The 23,296-nt window shown below is 42.3% G+C and overlaps 1 protein-coding gene across 1 annotated transcript in view; it reads left to right on the top strand.

Moving 5' to 3' along the window:
• kmt2a (lysine (K)-specific methyltransferase 2A) overlaps positions 1 to 23,296 on the top strand; it is a 74,272-nt gene that overhangs the window by 778 nt on the left and 50,198 nt on the right. Inside the window, exons 2-3 of the mRNA XM_048615355.1 lie at positions 5,092 to 5,170; positions 13,296 to 15,946. Of these exons, the coding sequence (XP_048471312.1) occupies positions 5,092 to 5,170; positions 13,296 to 15,946 (2,730 nt within the window). The remainder of the gene's footprint in view (positions 1 to 5,091; positions 5,171 to 13,295; positions 15,947 to 23,296) is intronic.

Raw genomic sequence — 23,296 nt, 5'->3', positions numbered from 1 at the left:
ATAAGAGACCCGGCACTGATTCCTGTGGACACCAGCTTCCAGTCCCACAAGCAGTCTTCTGCCATTATCCTTGGTCTCCTGCCACAAAGCCAATTTTGTATCCAACTTGCCAAATTACCCTGGATTTCACATAGTCATAGAGATGTACAGCACAGAAACAGACCCTATGCTCCAACTCGTCCATGCCGATGAGATATCCTAAATAAACCTAGTCCCATTTATCAGCGTTTGGCCCATATCTCTTTGAATCTTTCCTATTCATATACCCATCCAGATGCCTTTTAATGTTGTAATCGTACGAGCCGCCTCGACTTCCTGCGGCAGCTCATTCCACTCATGCACCACCCTCTGTGTGAAAAAGTTGCCCCTGAGGTCTGTTTTAAATCTTGCCCCTCTCACCGTAAACCTATGCCCTCTAGTTTTGGACTCCCACACCCTGGGGAAAAGATCTTGTTTATTTACCTGATCCATTCTCCTCGTGATTTTATAAACCTCCAAGGTCACTCCTCAGCCTCTGATGCTTCAGGAAAAATAGCCCCAGCCTATTCAGCCTCTCCCAATTGCTCAAATCCTCCAACCCTGGCAACATCTTTGTAAATCTTTTCTGAACCCTCAAGTTTCACAAAATCCTTCCTACAGCAGGGAGACCAGAATTGAACGCAGTATTCCAATAGTGGCCTAATCAATGTCCTGTACAGCCGCAATATGACCTCCCAACTCCTATACTCAATGTACTGACCAATAACAGCAAGCATACCAGATGCCACCTTCTCTATCCTATCTACCTGCATCTCAAGTTTCAATAAACCATGAACCTGTACTCCAAGATCTTTGTTCAGCAACAGTGCACGGGACCTTACCATTAAGTGCGTAAGTCCTGCCCTGATTTGCCTTCCCAAAATGCAGCACCTCGCATTTCAAGATCTTGTCGTATTCTGAGGTACCCTCCATTGCTGTCCACTACACCTCCAATTTTGTCATCTGCAAATTTACTAACCATACCGCCTATGTTCACATTCAAATCATTTATATAAATGACAGAAAGCAGTGGATCCAGCACCGATCCTTGTGGCAAGCCACTGATGACAGGCCTCCAGTCTGAAAGGCAACACTCCCAACACCACCCTCTGTCTTCTACCTTTGAGCCGGTTCTGTTTGCAACTGCTAGTTCTCCCTGCATTCCATGAGGTCAAACCTTGCTAACCAGTCTACTGTGAAGATCCTTGTTGAATGCCTTACTGAAGTCCATGTAGGTCATGTCCACCGCTATACCCTCATCAATCCTTTTTGTTACTACTTCAAAAAACTCAGTCAAGTTCATGGGACATGATTTCCCACGCACAATGCCATGGTGACTAACTCTAATCATTCCTTGCTTTTCCAAATACATGTAAATCCTATTTCTTGGGATTTCCTCCAACAACTTGCCCACCACTGATGTCAGGCTCACTGGTCTGTGGTTCTCTGGCTTTTCCTTACCACCTTTCTTAAGTTGGCCAACGTCCAGTCTTCCAGAACCTCACCTGTGGCTATCATTGATACAAATATCTCAGCAAGGGGCCCAGCAATCGCTTCCCACAGAATTCTAGCGTACACCTGAACAGGTCCTGGGGATTGAGATATCTTTATGCATTTTTATGCATTTTAAGACATCCAGCACCACCACCTCTGTAATATGGACATTTTTCAAGATGTCGCTACTTATTTCCTCATGTTCTCTATCTTCCACATCCTTCTCCACGGTAAACACTGATGCAAAACACTCATTTAGTATCGCCCCCATCTCCTGCAGTTCCACACATGGGTGGCTCAACTAATCTTTAAGGGACCCTGTTCTCTTCCTAGTTACCACCCTTGTCCTTAATGTAATGAATCCCTTTGGATTCTCTTTAACCATATTTGCCAAGGCTATGTCATGTCCCCTTTTTGCCTCCTGACTTCCCTCTTAATATACTTCTCCTACTTTTATACTCTTCTGGGCAATTACTTGATTTCTGCTGCCTATACGTGATGTGCTTCCTTCTTATTCTTGACCAAAGCGTCAATTTCACTGGTTGTCCAGCCTTCCCTACACCTACCAGCCTTGCCCTTTTACCCTAACAGTAACGTACTGTCTCTGGACTCTCTGAAGGCTTCCCATTTTCCTGTAACCCTTTACCTTCAAACATCTGTCCCCAATCAACTTTTGAAAGTTCTTGGCTAATGTTGTCAAAATTGTCCTTCCTCCAGTTTAAACCTTTAACTTTTAGATCTGGTCTATCCTTTTCCATCAGCATTTTAAAACTGATGGAATTATGGTCCCTGTCCCCAAAGTGCTCCCCCCACTGGCCTGTCAATCACTTGCCCTGCCTTATTTCCCAAGAGTAGGTCAAGTTTTGCTCCTTTCCTAGTAGGTACGTCCACATACTAAATCAGAAAATTTTCTTGTACAGACTTAACAAATTTCTCTCCATTCATGTCCTTAACTCTGTGGCTCTCCCAGTCTGTGTTTAGAAAGTTAAAATCCCGACCACAACTACTCTATTGTTCTTACAGATAACTGATATCCCCTTACAAATTTGTTTCTCAATCGGTGGTGGGTGGGGGTTGGGGTCAATAGTACAATCCTAATAAGGTGATCATCCCTTTCTTATTTCTCAGTTGCAACCAACTAACTTCCCTGGATGTATTCCCAGAAATAGCGTCCCTAAGTGTAGCTGTAATTTAATGCCTCATGAAAAACACCAATCCCACTCCTCTCTTGCCCCTCTTTCAATCCTTCCTATAGCATCTACACCCGCAACATTAAGCTGCCAGTCCTGTCTGTCCTTGAGCCACATTTTCGTAATTGCTGTGATATCCCAGGGCTATGTTCCCAGCCATGCCCTAAGTTCATCTGCTTTACCTGTTGGGCCTCAGCATTGAAATCAATGCAGTTTAATTTATTACTCTTACCTTATTCTCCACCTTGTTCCTGTCTATCCTAACTAGCTTCTTTTGCCAACTGTACCAGTCTCAGACTGATCTCTTCCCTCACTATCTCCGAGACCCCCTCCCACCCTCAACCCCTTACTGGTTTAAATCCTCCCAAGCAGCTCTAGTAAATCTCCCCGCCAGTATATTAGTCCCCTTCCAATTCAGGTGCAATCCATCCTTCTTATACAGGCCACTTCTACCCCAGAAGAGACTCCAATGGCCCAAAAATGTGAATCCTTCTTTGCACCAGCTCCTCAGCCATGCATTCATCTGCTCTATTATCCTATTCCTACCCTCACTTGTGGCACCAAGAATAATCCTCAAGAACCTCCTCCTTAAATTCCTAACTTCCTATATTCTGTCCTCAGAATTCCATCCTTTTCTCTTCCAATGTGTACAGCGGCCTCCTGTTTGTCCCTTTCCCCTTTGAGAATATTCTGCACCCTCTCCCAGATACCCTTGATCCTGGCACCAGGGAGGTGACACACCATTCTAATGTCTTGCTGTTGGCTGCAAAAATGTCTGTCCATGCCTCTGACTCGAGAGTCCCCTATCACAATCGATCACTTGAAACCTGACATACCCTGCATAACGTTAGAGCCAGTCTCAGAAGCTTGGCTGTCAGTGCCACATCCCCTGAGAGTCCATCATCCCCTACGTTTTCCAGAATAGCATACTTGTTTGAGATGGGGATAGCCACAGGAGATTCCTGCACGACCTGTCTCCCTATCCTACCCTTCCCGCAGGTAACCTATCTACCTGACTGCATCTTCAGTTCATTTCGCTTCCTGCAACTGCTATCCATCACACCTAGCTCCTGTAAATTCCTCGTTGCTTCTAGCTGCCACTCCAACTGATCCACATATTCTGATAGGATTTGCAAACCAGCACATTTCTGCAGACATATCATCAGTAACATTGGAAACTCTGCCTGATCTCCCACATCTGATAGGAACAGCACATCACTCTACTGAAGGCCATTTTTGCACCTTAACAATCTATAGACCCAGAAAATAGCACAGTCTTACTGCTCTAAAAACACTGCTCCAGGCTAACTTAGTACCTACGTTTTTATATTTTTAAAGTTTTAATCGAGACAGAGCTTGATTAAAAACGTATAATCAAAAAATGGTTTTGTCTTCTTTTCTCCTATGTGGGACCTTGTCAAAGGCTTTGCTTAAATCCAAATAAACTACATCGTCTGTACTACCCTAATCTCCACACCTAGTCACCACCTCTTAAAAATGAAATCAATTTGTTTGTCATGACCTCCCTCTGGCAAAGTCATGCTGACTGTTCCTGATCAAACCTTGCTTCTCGCAAGTGGAGATTAATGCTGTCCTTCAGACTTTTTTTCCAAAAATTTCTCTACCACTCGTGAGACTCACTGGTCTGTAATTGCCTGATTTATGTCTACTATCCTTCTTGAAAAGTCATTGACTCTAACTTGAGATAGTAGGAACTGCCGATGCTGGAGTCTGAGATAACAAGGTGTAGAGCTGGATGAACACAGCAGGCCAGGCAGCATCAGAGGAGCAGGAAAGCTGACATTTCGGCTCTGGGTCCAGCCTCTAACTTGAGTTGTCCTGAAGATCGAAAAGCAACATAAAAGCGTAGTTCTCTACATAGTAAAATTTAGTAAATAGTGGCTGCCTTGGCCAATTGCAAGAATTGAAGTGGAATGTTTGTTTGGCATCCTAATGCAACTCATTTGTCTTAATTAAATAAAGTAGCCTTTTCTGCGCTGAAATGGGTAGTGTTCTCCTACCCGGTCATCTAAAATCAAAACAGCCCTTGCTGCTCCTGAGTCTGCTCCTAAAAGGATAAATAATGAGAGGGCATAGGTTTAAAGTGATTTGCAAAAGAAACAAATGTAAGTTGAGGAAAAAACATTTTCATACAAGCTTTGGAATGCACTGGCTGGGAGCTGTTGATGGATACAGGTTCCATTGAGGCACTCAGGGGACATTGGATGATTATTTCTATTTAAATATGCAAGGATATGAAGAAAGGAAGGAGAATGAGTGATGTTCATTTGGAGAGCTAGCACTACAGACATGATGGACTGAATGACCTCTTTCTGCACTGTCAAATGTATTTTCTTAATTTCATATTTTGATTATATTTGTCTTTCAGGATGAACAGTTTTTGGGTTTCTGCTCAGATGACAACAGTGTACGAAGCCCTACAAGATGCCATTCCAGACCCCAGAGAGGTAAATGTTGCCGTTTTTGTGTTGGTATATATGCACTCCAAAATCACCATACCCCTCCTCCTCCTCCTTCCAACACCCTCCCTTCCCCGCCCAAAGGCATGTTCTTACCTCATAGCATTTCTTCCATGTCTGTATCCTGACCCATTCTTTTATTTCCCAGTAATACTCTTCAATTTTCAAGTAATTAAGCATTGATATTCTCTTTCTTCGCTATACTTTTTCTGAAATCTTTTCTCTATAATGTCTGTTACAAATCTGTTTCTGCGGTTAATGGTAGGGCCCTGGGGAGTCTTGTTGAACAGAGACACCTAGGGGTGCAAGTGCATTGTTCCTTGAAAGTGGAGTCGCAGGTAAACGGTGATGAAGAATGCGTTTGGCGTGCTTGCCTTCATTGGTCAGTGCATTGAGTGTAGGAGATGGGATGTCCTGTTGTGGACTGGAACGTTTGCACTATAGGGAGAGGCTGAATAGGCTGGGGCTTTCATCCCTGGAGCATTGGAAGCTGTGGGGTGACCTTAGAGGTTTATACTATCACAAGGGGCAATGGATAGGGTGAATAGCCAAGGGTGGGGGGAATCCAAAGCTAGAGGGCATAGGTTTAAGGTGAGAGGAGAAAGCGGTAAAGGCAGGTACAATTACAGCATTTAAAAGGCTCCTGGATTGGTATATGAATAGGAAGGGTTTAGAGGGATATGGGCCAAATGCTGGCAAATGGGACTAGATTGGATTGGGATGTCTGATCAGCGCAGACGGATTGGACTGAAAGGTCTGTTTCCGTGCTGTGAGACTCTTGGGATGTACCTACTGAGATTTTGTCTGTTTTTAATTACATTTAGCAGGTTTCTTTGTTCATTTATTCTTTACAACGCTTCTTTATTTGTTACTTTCTCTGTCCAACTGATTCTTTTCATTCTTCTCCAAACCCACATTTCAAACCACTTTAGCAAGTCAATGCCTGTTCTCCGTAAGATCCAATTTCTCATTCATACAAAACAGCACTTCCATTTAAGGTCTTTACAGATCTTCATGAGCTGTTTATTCACCTTTTTGGTTCATTGGACAGCCTTCAGTTTTTGGCAGGTGCCAGTATTGAATTTTGCTTAAGTTTTAAGTTGGATTTCATGATAAACAGTCCAATTTTTAGAGCTCACACTACAATTCTTAAGTCTTCCCAACTCTTTCCTGTTCTCCATGTATCATAGGTCCTGGCACTCACTGGGTGTCATTTTAGAGGTGGAGAATTTCATTCATACCACACAGTTGACTTGTGTAAGCTGGATAGTAGATGTTGGACCACACTGTGCATCAAAGCTGACTCTGTCATCATCTGTTTTCCACATGTGCATCCTTTTCAGTAGATGTATTTAGGTACCAATCAGGAGCTTAATTTCAACCAACTCTGCATCCTGTTTATGCCCTAATTGCTGCCTTCCAGTTGGCATGATTTAATACTTCACTGGGAAATAGCATTTAATCGGGCATTGGTGGAGCTCATATTCTGTTTTTAACATTTTGATCTTTGGGTCAGATGTTACTCAAATCTCTGGCTCATAATAGAGGAAAAATAGCTTTTAAGGTCTGCTGTAATGGAATTATGTATTATTCCAACTCATTTCGATATTTCAACCACTGGATAGCAAGGATTTCTCCTTTAGGAATTCAAAAAAGTTTATTAAAATAACATAGAAGCTTGAGAATTTGTCGGCAGTTTTCAAACGCTGCTAGACTCTTCGCCATCAGACATTTGGAAAATATTGTTGTTCGTAAGTTATTATAAAATAATTTCTTGGGGCCAATTTAACATGTCACAAAAACATTTGGTTAGGCTGTTGTCGCTGCTATATGTTATGCTATATTACTCTAATCTGGTGAGCAGCACTCTGAAGTTTTCTGATTTGAGACAGTGGGAAAATGACCAGTTCCTACGAGGAAGCAGTTGTCAAATCATGCTGAGGGAAGTGCCGATTTTGGTTAGACACAGACTAGGAGCAAAACAAGGACTTTAATGAGGCCTGAAGAGACAGTCTTTTCTCACCTTCCTTTAACTGGCCACAAATTGTAAATGTTAAGGTTGACTGCCTTTTTAAGTCCATTTTTCTCTTCACGCGCTGTGCCAAACCCGATGGGTATTTCCAGCATTTTCTGTTTTATGTTTGTACTGGATTGAGTTTTTTTGATAATTTTTTTTGGATCCTTAAGGTTTGGCAATTCTGCACCAGTGTGAATTTTCATAGTAATGAAGCAAGAATTAACATCTCAAATATTTTCATGAGAGCTAAGTAGGTTCAGGACATAAAGTAAAATATTAAAGATGCTGGAAATCTGAGCAGAAAAAAAAATTCAGCTAGTTAAGCGGATGTATGAGAGAATGTAAAAAGTCACGATTCTAGTCTGAGGGAAAACTACGATTTCTTCCCCTTTAAAATTAAGGCTTGAAAAGATTATGAAAGGTTATAATGTAAGCTGAGCAGCACAGTGGCAACAAGAGAACCCTCTGCTGGTTAGAGTCAAACCTAGTATAAGGGAAGTTGGTTGTGGTTGTTGAAGATCAGTTGCCTCAATCCGAGGGCATCACTGCAAGAATTCCCCAGGACAGTGTCCTACGCAAGGTCTTCAGCTGCTTCACATATGACCTTCTCTCCATTGTAAGTTCAGAAGTGGGGATACTTATGATTGCACAATTTGAATGTCTGTCATGACTCGTCAGATACTCAAGTGGTCCGTGCTCTGTTTGGGTTCCAGCAGGGCCACTCAGCTCCTGATCTTGTGACAGTCGTGGTTCAAACATGAGCAAAACTGTTGGATTCTGGACGTGAGGTGAGAGTGACAGCCCTTGACGTTAACGCTGTATTTGACTAAGTGATTGAGTGAATCAGTGAACATTGGGGGCAAACTCTCCTGCTGGTTGGAGTCATACTTGGAACATAGGAAGATGGTTGTGGTTATTTGAGGTCCGATACCTCAGCTCCAGGCTGTCACTGCAGGAATTCTTCAGGGTATAATCCTAGGCTCAGTCATTTTAGATCATAGAATCCCAACAGTGTGGAAACAGGCCCTTTGGCCCAACAAGTCCACATCGACCCTCAGAGCACCCACCCAAACCCATCCCCCTATAACCCACCTAACCTACACGTCCCTAAACACGGCAATTTAGCATGGCCAGTCCACCTACCCCGCACATCTTTGGACTGTGGGAGGAAACCCACACAGACACGGGGAGAATGTGCATACTCCACACAGTCGCCCAAGGGTGGAATTGAACCCGGGTCCCTGGTGCTGTGAGGCAGCAGTGCTAACCACTGTGCCACTGTGCTGCCCCAAGCTGCTTCATCAATGACTTCCCCTCTATCATAAGATCAGAAGTGGGGACATTCGCGGATGATAGTGGCGTTCGACAACATTCGTGAGTCCTCAGATACTGAAGCAGTCCGTGTTCAAATACACAAGATCTGAACAATATCCAGGCTTGGGCTGACAAATAGCAAGTGACATTCACACCACACAAATGTCAGGTAATGACCATCTCCAGTAAAAGACAATCTAATCACTGCCCGTGACATTCAGTGGTGTTAGTATCACTGAATTGCCCATTACCAACATTCTTTGGGGTTACCATTGACCAGAAACTCAACAGGACATGTCACATAAACACAGTGGCTACAAGAGCAAGTCAGAGGCTAGGGATACTGCAGTGAGTAACTCACTTCTTGACTTCACAAAGCTTGTTCACCATCTACAAGGCTCAAGTCAGGAGTGTGATGGGATACTCCCTTCTTGCCTGGATGAGTGCAGCTCCAGCAACACTCAAGTTTAACACCATCCAAGCCAATGCAGCCTGCTTGATTGGCACCACATCCAAAAACATCCATTCCCTCTTCCACTGATTCTCAGCACACACTGCTGCTACTATCTACAAGATGCACTGTGGAAATTCATCAAAAATCACTAGCATCTTCCAAACCAACAACCACTTCCATCTAGAAGAACAAGGGCAGCAGATATGTGGGAACACCGTCACCTGCAACGTTCCCTCCATGTTACTCAGCATCCTGACTTGGAAATATATCGTTGTTCTTTCACTGTCGCTGGGTCAAAATCTTGGAATTCCCTCCCTAATGGCGTTGTGGGTCATGCTGCAGTGGTTCATAAAGGCAGATCACCTCAACCTTCTCAAAGGCAACTAGGGCCGGATGGCCGTGCCCATGTCTCACGAGTGAATTACAAAAACTGTGTGCAGTAAGGCCTGGACGCTGTTCAAGCTTAGGGTGATAAGTGGCAAGTAACATGCCACACAAGTGCCAGGCAGTAATGTGCCAGACAGTGGCCATCTCCAACAAGAGAGAATTTAGTGGTCTCTGCTTGACATTCAATTACATTGCCATCACTGAATATCCTCTGTCAACATTAGATCGTTGACCAGAAACTGAACTGGGCCAGCCATATAAGTAACTGAGACGACAAGAACAGGTCAGATTCCTAAGTCTAGGGAGGATGGCTAATGTGGTGCCATTACTTTAGAAAGGTGGCAAAGAAAAGTCAAGGAACTAGGGACTGGTGAGCCTGACTTTAGTGATGGCTAAGTTGTTGGAGTGCATTCTGAGGGACAGAATTTGGATGTATTTGGGATAGTCACCGTGGCTCTGTTCATGAGAAATCGTGTCTCACTGACTTGACTTGATTTGAGTTTTTTGAAGAAGTGACAAAGAAGATTGAGGAAGGCAGAGTGGTGGATGTTGTCTGTGTGGATTCCAGCAAGCATTCAACAATGGTAGACTGGTAAATAAGGTTAGATCACTTGGTATCCAGTGAGAGCTAGCTGTTTGCATCCAAAATTGGCTAGAAGGTAGGAGACAGAGGATGGTGGAGGGTTGTTTTTTGGCCTGGAGGCCTCTGACAAATGGTGTGCCACAAGGGTAGTTGCTGGCTCCACTGCTTTTTGTCATTTATGTAAATGATTTGAATGTGAATATAGGAGGTACGGTTAGTAAATCTGCAGATGACACCAAAATTGGTGGCGGAATGGACAGTGAAGAAGATTATCTCCAGAGTGCGTCGGGATCTTGATCAGATGGGTGAAGGGCTGAGGAGTGACAAATGAAGTTTAATTTAGATACGTGTGAGGTGTTGCATTTTGGTAAGATAAGTCAGGGCAGGACTGATACACTTAATGGTAAGGTCCTGAGGAGTGTGGCCGAATAAGGAGACCTTGAGGTGCAGGTTCATTATTCCCTGAAAGTAGAATCACAGATAGACAGGGTAGTGAAGAAGATACACCTGCCTTTATTGGTTAGTGCATTGAGTATAGGAGTCGCAATGTCATGTTGTGGCTGTACAGGACATAGGTTAGGCCTATTTTTGAATACTGCGTTAAATCCTAGTCTCCCTGCTGGAGGAAAGATGTTGTTAAACTTGAAAGGGTGCAGAAAAAATATGTAAGGATGTTGTTGGGATTGGAGGGTTTGACCTATAAGGAGAGGCTGAATAAGCTGGGGCTATAATCCCTGGAGCCTTGGAGACTGAGGGGTGACATTAATAGACCTTTATAAAATCATAAAGGGTAGAATCATGGTTAGGGTAAATAGCCAAGGTCTTTTCCCCAGGGTAGGGGAGTCCAAAACTAGAGGGCATAGGTTTAAGGTGAGAGGGGAAAGATTTAAAAGAGACCTAAGGGGCAACATTTTCACGTAGAGGGTGGTGCGAGTATGGAATGAGCTGCCAGAGAAGTGGGGGAGGCTGGTACAATTACAACATTTAAAAGGCATCTGGATGTGTATTTGAATATGGGCAAATGCTGGCAACTGGAACTAAATCAATTTAGGATACCAGGTCAGTATGGACAAGTTGGACTGAAGGGTCTGTCTCCGTGCTGTGCAACTCTATGACTTTATAATTCTGCAACAGTAACTCAACTGTTGACTTTCTAATGCCTGCCCATAAGGGACAGATCAGGACTGTGATTGAACGCTTCACTTGCCTGGAGAAGACTGTAAAACATAGGAGCAGCAGTAAGCTATTCAGCCTGATGAGTTTTTATGCAGCTTAAACTCCCTCCAAGGCAGAGTAATCCCTTTTGTGGTATCCCATCTGCAACCTTAAATATTTGCTGATTCCACCACTGATGCTCAGCAGCAGCCCAGTACTGCAAGTACATTGCAGTAATTCGCCAAAGCTCCTTTAGTAACACCTTCTGAACTGCAAACTCTACCATCTAGAAAGATGAGTTCAGTGGATGCGTGGGAGTATCACCAATTTCACATTTTGCTCCAAGCTGCACACCATCCTAACTTGAAACTTTATCGCAATTTCTTCGCTGTCACTGGGTCAAATTCCTGTAATTCCTTCCTAATAACACTGGGTTGTATGTGTAGCCCTATGAGCTAGGAAGACAGCTCACCACCGTTTGCACAAGGGCACTTGGGAATGAGCAATAAGTATTAGCCTAATTCATGATGCCTGGATCCTGTGAAAGAATTAAAACAAACTACTTCTCCATCACTCTTGATCCCATGATAATGTTTGCGCCATTAGGCGGCTTTGAAGCATCAAGTAGTGAATTAGTCACAATTCCTTCCAGGCGAACATTAGAAGCACCAGTGCTGTGATATCTGCCTCCTACCCCTACCAGGTAAAACATTGCCGTCTTACACTACCACCATCAGCTCCCCATTGCTGTTGAAACACATGCTTACAAAGTTAGCTCATTTGTGGTTTTGTCACATCAGCTATTGATTTCTCTGCCCTATTGGCCATTCATCCTTCACTCCTGGATAAATTGTAACTTGTAGAAAATGCAACCATTTACATCTTGCTGTGCTCTAAATCCCATTTACTTTTCTCTTTGATTCATGTTGATCTGTATTGGCCTTCCTGTTATCTGATTCAGTGAATTTAAGATCCTTGCTTGTGTCTTGACATTTCCTATGTGTGACATATTAGGTTCTTTTGCCAGTTACATTCCATCTGTATCCTCTGATTACCAGTTACCATTGAAAATAGTTTCTGATTTACTCTAACAACACTGTTCATTATTTTGAATACTCCCATCAACTCTTCTCAGCTCTGGAAAACAACTCCAGATCTTGGCACAGTTGAAAATCAAAATATTTGGGCCTGGAAATTTGATTGCACAGTGTCTGAAAGTCCCTGATATAGGAGGCAGGAAATGCATGCACACTGAGCCAGAAGATCCCTGTCTATCACCTGTTGGAACAAAACAGGTGTCCTTGTGGCTAAAACAGACATTGAGGGGCTTGCAATTTCAGTTCAGGGGTTTGTCAACTGAGGCCGCCTTTGAAGTGTTGGGTTGTTCTGAGTGGCTGGCACTGGCATTGTTCGGGAAAGCATGGTCCATGTACAGCCTAACAGGGTGTTTAAAGGCTACCACCAAAAAGGTAGTTTAAAAGTACACTTTAACCTGGATGTTAATCTAAAAGGAGCAGGCATCAGGAAGTGGATTCTGCATTGTAACTGTGGAGCCTGTGCCTGAGCACCAGCATCCACCTGGAACATCATTGTGCCCATCCTGATCCTGTCCTTTTCCACCTCTGACTTCTACATAGCAACAGCAAAATCCTTTATCACTTGGCATTATGATTGTCTTTAGTCCTCATTCCCACTAATCGCTGCACTGATAGTTGCATTTGATGCCTTAAGTTGAGCTTGATACCTGTTTCTGTTTGTCAGAGTGACTTGAGCATATTTCCAGTCCTTTCAACACATTATTGAAATTGCCTATGTTTAACCACATGTCTGCCTTTTAATGTTTTGTGATGTATATAGCTTTTCCATTAATTATTTTTAAAGATTGCATTCTTCATCCCTATTTCGTGTCCCCCTGTAGTCGGAATGCCCACTCGACCGGAGTTGATTGTATCAGTAGGTATCTAAGCTTCTATGCTACCTGTCTTTTAAAAAAAAAAGGCAGTAGGTCTCTTTTGGTGGGGGGGAAGAGAGAAAAATAAAATTTGTTGGTATTATATCCTTAATAAAACTGCTATATATTTTGTTTTGTTTTCATTTGATGCCTCTGTGATTAACATGGATGTAGTAATTTACCTTGAACTTAATATTGTAGTTAAAAATTTTTTCAAGATTTCTAACCTCAGTGTTTCTCTTTGTCATTCAGTTGAATCACCTCAAAGGAAGCTTCGAGGAAGACAAAGGACATTTTCTTCTCAAAGCTCGGATGTGCTATCTGATTCATCCTCTGCATTGTCCCCTCCAAACAAGCCTGAATTAAAGCCTGATGAGAAGGAGAAGAAGCAAGAGCTAAGCACTGGGGACAGGAGGAGAGGTCGGCCTCCAGTGCTGAGCAATCCCAAACTTCATCTTTCGCATGACAAGAAAGTGACAACAAATGGGAAAGCAGAAAAGCAAAAAACTGAAAAAGAAAAGAAAGTTAAAAAGAAACCGTCTGTGTTACTGCAGCAGGCTACAAAAATCAAGAAGCTCAGGGCAGTCAAACTGTCCCCTTTGCAGTCCAAATTAAAGAAAGCTAAACTACAGATAAATAGTAATGGGGGGAAGATTGAGCGGAGAAGAGGGAGGCCACCATCCTCAGAGCGATTGAAGACCGTTCCAAAACTACTTGTTCCTCCACAACCCAAGAAACAAAAGAAATTTCGTAAGGAGAAAGATGTCACATCAACACCAAAGCAGTCGGTGACCAAGGAGGTAAAAACTGATGTCAAACAGAGGCCCCGCAGAATAACTAAACCAGTCAGAGTTGTACCTGTCACAAAAAGGACAGATGCAGCCATTGCAAAACAGTTACTGCAGAGAGCCAAAAAAGGAGCGCAGAAACGGATGGCTTCACCTCAGCTGAAAAATATTCGTCAGTTTATCATGCCAGTAATCAGTGCCATTTCTTCGAGGATAATTAAGACTCCAAAAAGGTTCATTGAAGATGACAGTTACGTTCCTCCTGTCAAGGTACCACGCCTAGAGTCAACTCCAGCTGGTCGGTTCAGCACAATATCTTGTGGGTCTAGTGAGAAGTCTAGTGCTGTTTCACAGCATTCTTCACAAATGTCCTCTGATTCTTCAAGGTCAAGCAGCCCCAGTGTCACCTCCACTGATTCACAGGCATCTGATGAACTGCAGGCTCTTCCTGAAGCAAACCAGTCCACAGACTTGCACAGTTGCTTAAATACTACGCAGTCGAGTGAATCGGGTGGTATGGATAAAAAGGGTCATCGATTCTCAATGCCGGAAAGAGGCAATACAGCAAGCAAGAAATTGCCAACTTCGTCACCGCAACCAACATCATCATCTCCGCCACCACCCTTGCTTTCTCCTCCCCCTCCATTGCAACAATCTTCAAATATGTCTGATCACTCTCCCTGGTTAATGCCTCCAACAATACCATTTATTCCACCAACCACACTGCCGGAGAAGCGGAAATCTATCTTGAGAGAGCCAACGTTTAAGTGGACATCGCTCAAAAACCTGAGGCCAGAATCGCATCAGTACTTCTCCTCAGCAAAGTATGCCAAAGAAGGACTCATCCGTAAGCCGATATTTGATAACTTCATAACGTCACCTTTGACTCCTGAAGATGTTGGCTTGCCGTCCAGATTCCATGCGTCCTCCAACACCCCACCCCCACGCTTTTTCTCACAGCTTCACCCTGCCTCTAGGTTTGATACTCATAAGAGAAGTCCTCTACTTCGTGCCCCACGATTCACTCCGAGTGAAGCTCACTCCAGGATATTTGAGTCTGTTACTGTGTCGTCGCATGCTGTGGGTCGATCTTCTGTTTCTGCGTCGGCTAAAGGACATTCTTCCAAAAGGAAGAAGAAAGAGATGCATATCCCAAGTCGCACTGATCCAAAATCTCCCTCGCACTCCATGAGAACCAGAAGTGGGCGATTAATTTCCACAGATTTGTCGCCAGTCACTCCACAGACATCCGTAGCCTCTTCATCTCCTGTAAGCTCCATCCTAACTGGTGCCTTAACTCCCCCTCTTGGTACTTTGGTGCATACTGAGGGAACAGTAAAGGATAAAGATGGTAGATCAAAGTTGGGAGCTAGACAGACCAGCACTCCAGGGGACAGCTTCTCTGTGGACTCTGCCAGTCCAACATCTCCGCTGTTTCCATCACTAGCACCGAGCGTCCAAAAGGACAAAGGGAAAAACAAAGACAAACTAACTGAAGATTTATCCAAAGAGAAAGACAATGAGAGAGGGTCTGAGAAAGACAGAGATCGAGACAAAGAAAAGGAAAATAAACGTGAAACAAGGAAAGACAAAGAAAAAAAGTCTCAGAGTAAGGGAACAGAGGTTCAGAGTGCTGCACCTTTGTTTCTTTTTCCCAGGGCGGTGGATGAAGACAGAGCTACAGAGGATGCAGCTGCTTCATCTTCCATGAAGAAAGTTTCAGGGAGAGCCAAAAAGTTGATATCAAATGATAAAAGTGTAGCAGCAATGGGTGATAGCCCAGCCGCAAACCTGTCAGATGTGAGGAGTAAGAATTCGAAGAAAGGCAGGCTTGGATCTGAAGAGGTAGGCCCTGTGATAGGTGATACTGAAAACACTGCAGCTGCTTCCATAGGCAATAAAGACACGCCTTCTCAACATTCCTCCATTACTGCGATGCTGTCGTCTGGTACTCTAAAACATCCTGCACCTGCTATTAGTAGCATGCTTGCACAAGCAGACAAAATGCCAACAACTGATAAGCGAGTTGCAAACCTGCTGAGAAGGGCCAAAGCACAGCTCTGCAAAATAGAGAAGAGCAAGTCATTAAAAATAACTGATCCAACAAGATCACAGGTAATTTTTTGATTTAGTTTTGTTTAAGACGTTTTTGAAGTTGAAGTGCTCGCACATCTAAAGGGCACTATGTAAATGCAAACTATTGTTCACATTATTCATTTCAGTCTTTTCTGTCATTTACATGCTTATAAACTTCAGAAGTAAAAATATTACTTTTTGAAGATACCTCGTAGGGAATTTAAGGAACAGGTTGAAATCAGTAGGTCCCCATTTCTTCATTAACAGACGAATCCAACGTGACTGTGCTCCAGCCATCTTCGTTGACCTGTTCTTTGAAAATGTATCAATTCTCTTGATGCAGTTTACACTGGTTTACTGGTTCCTCCCCAGTGGATGATGCTGCAGTATTTTTTTCATTCATTGACAGGACGTGGATGACAGGACCCATAGGGTCAACCACATTGCTGTGGGTTTGCAGTCACATGTAGGCCAGACCAGGTAAGGATGGTAGATTTTCTTCCTTAAAGGACATTAGTGAATGAAGTGGGTTTTTATGACAATCAACAGTGGTTACGTGGTCACCATTAGATGAGACTTTTCTTCCAGATTTTTGACGAATTCAGATTTCATTATCTGCTTTAGTGTGATTTGAAACCATGTCCACAGAGCTGGGGTTCTACAAATGCAGTGACTTTACCACTATGCCACTATCTCCCCTGAACTCAGCTATCCTTCAAGTCAAAAGTATTTTACTTGGTCTTACTTATCAAGTTCCAGTTTTTACTTCGTAGCTGGTAGTGTTTGGTTCTTTACGTTGAGCAGTAAATTTGTCTTAGGATTTAATTTCTTTCATAATCTTCAAACCATCATGCGTACATTCTTTTAAGGAAAGCCAGTAAATTTCCTCATTTGATAATTTGAAATAATTTGGAATTTTTCTTTTTTCTTTTCTCTGAACTGCAGGAATAGCAGTAATATTGTTGTTGTTAGGTAGCCATGACTACTTCATATTAGGTTCAAGCAATACCCTATACATCAATTAACAACATTAAAAGCTCTGAAAATTGCCTGTTGCACAAATTACAAGTAGTCCATGGCATTCTCTTCAATGCCTGCAGACTCTGAAGTCTTCCCCTGTTGTGACTTGGAAGCTTAACTTTACTCTGAAATTGAGAGTTTAATGCCCAGTATGCAGTTTTGAGTTTCCTGTTATCAGAAGAACCATTAAGGCAATAGAGAACAGACAGGTTTGATTCATCAGATTGGGCTATTGTTTATGAGGAGAGACTTGAGATGTTTGAATTACATTGGAACAGAGAAGTCTGAGTGGAGTTAATGGAATTTGTTTATAAAATTAGGAAAGTTTCGATAAGATGACGATGTACAGACTAATTCTGGCTGAAGAGTCTGTGGCAAATGTTCTTTATATAAAATTGTCACTAAAAGAAAAAGAGGAGATTCTGAGCAATTGATTTAGGTAGAATGCTGGGAAAGCCTTGTCACACACTGAGACACCAATGTGATTTTTTGGGGAAAGTTACATCGTTGTGGGAGAATGCTGAACAAGGGATTGGTTTTGGATTTTTCTCACATTTACAGAATAGTCAATCAGATTGCTGCCTCCTCTGTTGTAAACTACAGCTTGTTGGCACAGACTGCTTTGGTAGAACTCAGCTGCTTGGTAATGATTACATTAGCAATAGAAAAGTTAATAAAATGTGTTTGAACTAAATTGGGGCCCAAATATGCTCTCATGGAGAGTTTAATTTTATTCTCCCCAAAGGCAAGTTCCCACATTCTGTTGTGGAGGTGCAAAAAATGTTGAGGTAGGTGCACTCCGCCAAAATACATGACGAAAATGAGAAGGATAACATCCATGCCATGTGCCCTCATTCCTTGCAGTGTGATAGCTGCACATGAAACAGAAGCCCCTGAAAATACTTGGGTCAGGCAGCATTTGAGGAGCAAGAAATTTAGCATTTCAGACCTGTGATCTTTTATCATTAGTATAAAGATGTTTTATGTTTAATATTGCTTGTGCTATGCACCAGACCACACCCCATCAAAATATGTCGAGAAGGTAGCCTCGACCTGAACACTTTCTTATTTTAGAGGTAAATGTCAGGTGCTGTGTCCCAGATGCAATTTGATTGGTCAGACTACTCAATATTAAACAAAACAGTTTATTCAAACATTATAGTTAAAATACAACAAAAGAAGGAAAAACGTGGAATAACTTAACTCTATTGGAAAACTTAACAGAATGATAGATACAGTAACTTGATAGTATTAGGCAAGAGCTTTCAAATGTTGATTGTGGGTGGATGTTCACAGGTAAAGGTACTGCTGAAAAATGGGAAGCCTTCAAAAATGAGTAGAGAGTCCAGAGACAATATGTTCCTGGTAGGTGTAGGGAAGGCTGGATGACCAGTGAAATTGACGCTTTGGTCAAGAATAAGACTGAAGCACATGTCAGGTATAGGCAGCAGAAATCGAGTAATCCCCCAGAAGAGTATGAAAGTAATAGGAGTATACTAAGAGGGAAGTCAGGAGGGCAAAAAGGAGACATGTCATTAGCTTTGGCAAATATGGTTAAGGAGAATCCAAAGGGATTCTACAAATACATTAGGGACAAGGTGGTGACTAGGGAGAGAAGAGGGCCCCTTAAAGATTAGCTGGGCCACCCATGTGTGGAACTGCAGGAGATGGGGGAGATACTAAATGAGTGTTTTGCATCAGTGTTTACCGTGGAGAAGGATGTGGAAGATAGAGAACATGAGGAAATAAGTAGCGACATCTTGAAAAATGTCCATGTTACAGAGGAGGTGGTGCTGGATATCTTAAAATGCATAAAGGTGTATAAATCCCCAGGACCTGTTCAGGTGTACGCTAGAATTCTGTGGGAAGCTAGGGAAGTGATTGCTGGGCCCCTTGCTGAAATATTTGTATCATTGATAGCCACAGGTGAGGTTCAGGAAGACTGGAGGTTGGCTAACGTGGTGCCACTATTTAAGAAAGGTGGTAAGGAAAAGCCAGGGAACCGTAGACCAGTGAGCCTGACATCAGTGGTGGGCAAGTTGTTGGAGGGAATCTCGAGAGATAAGATTTACATGTATTTGGAAAAGCAAGGACTGATTAGAGTTAGTCACCATGGCATTGTGCATGGGAAATCATGCCCCACGAACTCGGCTGAGTTTTTTTTTTAAGAAGTAACAAGAGGTTTGGAGGGCACAGCGGTGGATGTGACCTACACGGACTTCAGTAAGGCGTTCGACAAGGTTCTTCACGGTAGACCGGTTAGCAGAGTTAGATCTCAAGGAATGCAGGGAGAACTAGCCAGTTGGGAACCGAACCGGCTCACAGATAGAAGACAGAGGACGGTGTTGGAGCGTTGCCTTTCAGACTGGAGGCCTGTCATCAGTGGTGTGCCACAAGGATCGGTGCTGAATCCATTGCTTTTTGTCGTTTATATAAACGATTTGAATGTGAACGTAAGCAGTATGGTTAGTAATTTTGCACATGACACCAAAATTGGAGGTGTAGTGGACAGCAAAGAAGGTTAGCTCAGAATACAACAAGATCATGTTCAGATGGGCCAAAGGGCTGAGGAGTGGCAGTTGGAGTTTAATTTTGATAAATGCGAGATGCTGCATTTTGGAAAGGCAAATCAGGGCAGGACTTATACAGTTAATGGTAAGGTCCAGGGCAGTGTTGCTGAGTAAAGATCTTGGAATGCAGGTTCATGGTTCATTGAAAGTGGAGTCACACGTAGACAGGGTAGTGAAGAAGGGACAAAAACAAAGTTAAGGTGAGAGGGGAAAGATTTAAGAGACCCAAGGGGCAACTTTTTCACACAGAGGGTGGTGCGTGTATGGAACGAGCTGCCAGAGGAAGTGATGGAGGCTGGTACAATTACAGCATTTAAAAATGCATCTGGATAGGTATATGAATAGGAAGGGTTTAGAGGGATATTGGCCAAATGCTGGCAAATGGGACTAGGTTTATTTAGGTTATCTGGTCAGCGTGGGCGAGTTGGACCGAAGTGTGTTGTCTGTGCTGTATATCTCTGACTGACTCTATAACTGTTCCAATACAGTAACATTCCCTAAACATACCTTTGGCAAAAGGCAAATTCAGAAAACAGATTTTGTCTCACATGCAATCCAGCAGCCCCCAACTGTAATCAAGAGGGAAAATTAGCTTCTACTTCCTTCAACTCCCAAACAGCAGCTGCTGCCTGTTCTGTGGATGGGAGCTTGACCAAACCCATTCATGGTGCTTTTATTGTCCCAGCTTTAAAAGAAAACACCCAAGGCTTCACAAGTCGTTTATTTTCTCATAAACTGCCTGGCACCTGTCCTCCAATATCTCTTTCTTTTTTAAAAAAAAGCAGGACAAAATAACCACCTTAAAGCCACAGCATCATCAACTTGGAGAACTTAAGTTTTAAAGTATTGCGGAAAATGAATTTATTACAAGTTTTGTGAAAATATCTGGTGTGATTTCTTGAAAAAGGTCATTGGAAGGTCACTGTGGACGTTGGAGTGTTTTTAAACAAGGCTTCCTTTAAGTCACATGACTAGGATAACTGCTTGCTGTGCAGTATACCAAAGCTATTTTATACAATGACAGTTTGGAGAGCTGGTTCATTTGGAAGGAGGCCTAAAAACAAACAGAATTGGAGAGAGGCTAACTGAGAACAAGCTGAATTGGAGAAAAGTTCACTTATATTAAGCTGCCCAGCTGATTACTCCCATTTGTGAAAGGAAAACCCTGTTGTTGAGTTCAGGTTGAGACCTTTTTTGTTCTTTGAAAGGGTTTTTGGAAGAACATCTCAAGATTGTGTTTCCTTGAAATAGCAAGCAGAAAACGGTGAGTGCCCAGTATCTTAACCACCCATAGCAAAATTTACGATTAATAGATTCCAAAATGTCCCACACTTCTCCATTTACCTTCTAGAATAACTTATTGGCAAAAGTGTTCTCAGCAACTCCGTCTGAGCAGAGAAATTTTCCCTGAAAAGAGTGTGTGTGTGTTTTTTCCATGTATTTTGAGGATACCTAGAAGAATAAACATTTATGCTCCAAATTACTGATTCTATGTTAAACATTTCCTGTGCCTTTTTCAGAATAAAACCTTCTCAATAATAATACTTAATTGTGTTTATTAAGAAGCCTGGTTGATATACCTTTTTGTTTTAAACCCTGATGTAGATGAAGGATTTAATTAATCATCTTCGTGACTGGAAAAAGTACTTTTCTTTCATTTTATGTTGTGACTAGTGGTTCCCTAGGACTCGTGAGAATGCACTTCTTTAGCCTTGGTCGTAATGTCATGTTCGCTCTCCTCAGAAATCTGTTAACAAGCATTTTCTGCCTTTAGTTTAGATTTCCAGCATCTGGAGTACTTTGCTGTGGTAGCATACTTGTATAGTCACCTCCCTCTGGCCTTCATTCATTTTTAGTGAAAGTTCTTAGGCGCCTCAGCTGTACTCTCTGGAACTTCTTACTTGAGGCTTATGATGTATTCACTTCAGTCTCCACCTTTTTGAAACTTCCTTAGTGCACACTGATCAAATTTTCAGTTATTTCCCCTAATTATTCTTAACCCAGCTTGGTGTGTGTTCCTCCCTTTGGGTGTAAGTTTTCTCCCATTGAAATGTACCTTGGGATGCTTCCTCTGCTAGGTTTAAGTGTTTAAAGACACGCTGCAGGTGGATGTTGTCACAACCCATTTGGCTGCACCTAACAAAAATTTAGGAGAATGAGTGTGGTTAAAAGTACAGATACAGATGTCAGCAAAGCATACATGTTCCACACTGCCAAAAAAATATATTTTGGTGGCTGAATAGTGGATTAGGCCCCTTCTGGTTGACCTTATTAGTTCCTGTGAAGCACTGGTTACAGTTGAGAGGTAAATGCAAAATATTATAGGTTGTTAACAAAAAATCAGTCTGTTGATGAACCTTGTGCTTCTAGTGTCATCAGAATAAACGCTTAATTCAAGCACACATGTTTAATGTACTTATCATACATACTCAAGTAATGGCTGATTTCCTGTAAAAGCCAAACCCTGAATTTTTACCAAATACAATACAATTTTCACATGATTTGTGTGTAGATCAAAGCCTGACTTTTAGCCAAAAAACCCAAACTCTTTGTACTTGCCACCTGTTTCTGCTGAAGTTAAACTCCCTCTGTGGCACCTTGTTTGATTAAAAATTGTAGAAATTATATTTTTAGGGCAGTGGTAGATTGATTCCCTTGCCCAACTGTTTCCAGGTAGATGGAAATGTGGAATTTGAAACATGAACAAATTGCATGACCTTACTGAGTGCAGAACAGGGTTCAGGGGCTAAATGTGCTCCTATTTTACATGTTTGTAATAGCACACTATTTAAGAATTAGTCCTGTGTCTGTACATGTCAACACATGTTATGGCTATTACTTCAGAGTTGCATGCTGCATTCCTGCCAATCCTGCTATCTAATGTGACAACATGATATCTAGAAGAAATGGAGGGTACACAGCCCAGTTCAAACTTGTGAAGTCTTGACATTTACAGCACAGGCAAATAATTTTGCAGAAGCTGGAGAATTCAAGATATTGGAGAAGAACATTAGAGGTAGGAACAAGCTTTCTTTACAGCTTAGGCAGATGCCTAAGAATAAATGTCCTGAGGAAATGCTAGCATGTTGCTGCAGTTGGAAGACAAAATTGCAAAATATGTCAGTGAAAATCGCCAGAACAGATTCTGTTTATGGATTTGTCTGAATATTCCCTTGGAAACAAGCAAGAAAATTTGGCATTGCAAATTTCAAAGCCAACTTTGGAAGTGTACCAGGTTTATGAAAAGAAACAACTTTGCACTGAGATAGAGAGTCCAAGATTTCACAGGAACTCCCAATAGAACTCAATGACAAGCTTATCTCTCATTTCATCAGTTTATAAACAGACTTTGACCAAAGAATTGACACAGATAGACATATATCAGGAATTTGGATGGGACTGCCAAGAATTTTGACATGCCAGACTGTTAAAAGGTGAGCACAGTCGTGGAGAAAACTATGTTAGTGAAGATAACTGAACATGAAAGGAACAGGTTCACAGTTGTCTTGTATGGCTAAAGGGCCAGAGCTTAACTAATGATCCTATTCAAAAGAGAATCCTTCCCCAAAACGGTTTCCAAAAAAAAAGTGATACTCTATTTTCACAATAAAGAGTGGCTGGATGAAGATGATTCGAAAATATAGTTGTGAATAGTTGGTTCGAAACTCCAAAGAGGATTGTGTAAAGCATAAAATGGCATCTGGTACATGTGCAGATCACACCTTGTTGATGTTAATGTTGAAATTGGATTGCAAAGTAGAAGACAGAGGGTGGTGGTTGATGGGAAATGTTCATCCTG

This window comes from Rhincodon typus, chromosome 32 (genome assembly GCF_021869965.1).
Source record: "Rhincodon typus isolate 14 chromosome 32, sRhiTyp1.1, whole genome shotgun sequence".
Classification (NCBI taxonomy): domain Eukaryota; kingdom Metazoa; phylum Chordata; class Chondrichthyes; order Orectolobiformes; family Rhincodontidae; genus Rhincodon; species Rhincodon typus.
Note: the sequence above shows the minus strand (reverse complement) of the source record. Positions and strands in the feature narration are given on the sequence as shown.